The sequence below is a fragment of the Octodon degus genome, unplaced genomic scaffold, assembly GCF_000260255.1.
Source record: "Octodon degus isolate 3935 unplaced genomic scaffold, OctDeg1.0 scaffold00876, whole genome shotgun sequence".
Lineage (NCBI taxonomy): Eukaryota > Metazoa > Chordata > Mammalia > Rodentia > Octodontidae > Octodon > Octodon degus.
In genome coordinates, this window is record NW_004525452.1 from 1 (window position 1) to 1,985 (window position 1,985).

General features: G+C 38.1%; 1 protein-coding gene across 1 annotated transcript; it reads right to left on the reverse strand.

The window, feature by feature from the left end:
- Positions 1-1,438: 1,438 nt before the first annotated feature.
- LOC101566304 (olfactory receptor 7G2-like) lies at positions 1,439-1,981 on the reverse strand (the record flags this gene model as incomplete). The annotated part of the gene is made up of 1 exon (XM_012513407.1): positions 1,439-1,981. A coding segment is annotated over one exon (543 nt), but the record flags the coding sequence as incomplete, so codon positions are not given.
- Positions 1,982-1,985: the final 4 nt, after the last annotated feature.

The window sequence follows — 1,985 nt, forward strand, 5'->3', positions numbered from 1 at the left end:
ATAATTAACATAATTTCAACAATATCAATTCTATTTTTAATGTCATATATAACATCAACATATAGAACTTTGAACACAAGTGAATAATTTTGAACACCATCACAGAGTTGATTATGAACACACTATTCCAATAACAAGTTAAGGATTTCCTCCATTTTCTTTGAACCTTAACAATGTCAAGAAAAAGCAAATGTATTTAATAAATTGTACAGGGACATCTAGAAGCTTGATAAAATGCATTATAGTTCAAGAAAATGATGTGTTTTCGTGGGAAAAATGACCACATACTGGAAATCTCTCACTGGAAGTATCAATTTAATTCCTATGTCCATGGTTAAAATATTTGCTTCTTTACTGTTTTCACTCCTTATGTTAGTCTGACAAGAAAGTCTTTAGGAACCACACAAGTAATACAAGAAAGACTCTTCATCTGACTTGCCCTTTACAAAATGTTTACCATTCTGCATTTGTCACATAGGATGACTACAACTCTGTAGGATAGGCCCAGAACATACAACAAGGAACAGCCTTCAGGTAGCACAGAGATATAGTCTGGTTGACCCATGAAAAGCTTGACTGTCTGTGCCCCAGGGAAGGACTCAGGCATGAAGTCAGAGTCAGACATCTGGTACCTGCATTGGCTGCAATTATCTGATGACCTGTAGGACAGTGAGGTCCAGGATGAGGCCATCTCACATAAAACTGAATGAACCCTACTCTCTTCCAGAACACTCCCTGACTCTGAGGTCCTTGTCATAAAAGATAATTCTCTTATTGTCTGAGTTCATGCATATTAGGGTTTCCTTTTCTTCTTAGCACTAAAGATATCATCATTGATAAAATTCACCATTATCTCAAATTAATAAGGTCATTTATTTATGCAAATCATATAGATAACCAAATTGAACATTCTTGATAGTATCTTAACCTAGAATGGCAGTGTTCTAGTATCATGTGTCATTCTTAAATTCATAGAGCATAAAATTCATTTATTTGGCATATGGTAGGAGTGTGTGCAGAATATAATTCTAAACCCAGCCAGATGATCCAGAGAGATTATGTAAATGATAGCTTTGTTGAAATACTATAGCCAATTCCCACCAGTTGTTTCACCTTGTCTCACTAAGCACTTGAATATACACACACATATGCAAGCACAACACTAACACACACACACACACACACACACACACACACACACACATTCCCAAAACTAGTATCATTGCCCAGGATTTCCTGAAAAATATATGATTAGAACTGCAGTTATTTTTAACAATATCAGAGAACAACAAATAATCAAAGTCCCAAATAGACTTAAATCCCAGATAGAATGCATGTGGCCATTGCATGACCTAGTCATTTTATGTAAAGCATTCCTGGCTCCCCCAGAATATTTAAATTTCATTCTACTTTATACAAAAACAAAGCAAAGGACATATCACGGAACAGAAACTATCCTAGCAGTAAGTCTCCACAAAACTGCCTTCATGTCCCTGTTCCTCAGACTGTAGATAAAAGGGTTCATCAACTGAGGTACCACAGAATACATTGCTGAACTCACTGCAGTTTTCTGGGGTGAGGCAGCTACCGCGGAACTAATGTACACCCCAAACCCTGTCCCATAGAACAAGAAGACAACTGAGAGATGAGAGCTACAAGTCGAGAAGGCTTTATACTTTCCTCCTAATGATGGCAACCTCAGGACTGATGACACAATGTGAGTGTAAGAAAACATGATTCCAAACACAGGAACACCACAGAAGATGACAGCTGCCACATATATTACTATGTTATCAACTGAAGTGTCAGAACAAGTGAGCTTGATGATCTGAGGGAGTTCGCAGAAGAAGTGAGGAATCTCCACGACTGAGCTGAAGGACAGCCTTAGGATCATCAGGCTGTGCAGTAGTCCATCCACAATGCTGATGCCCAAGGAGAAGAGACTCAGTAAAACACACAAGCGGGTGCTCATGATGACTGTGTAC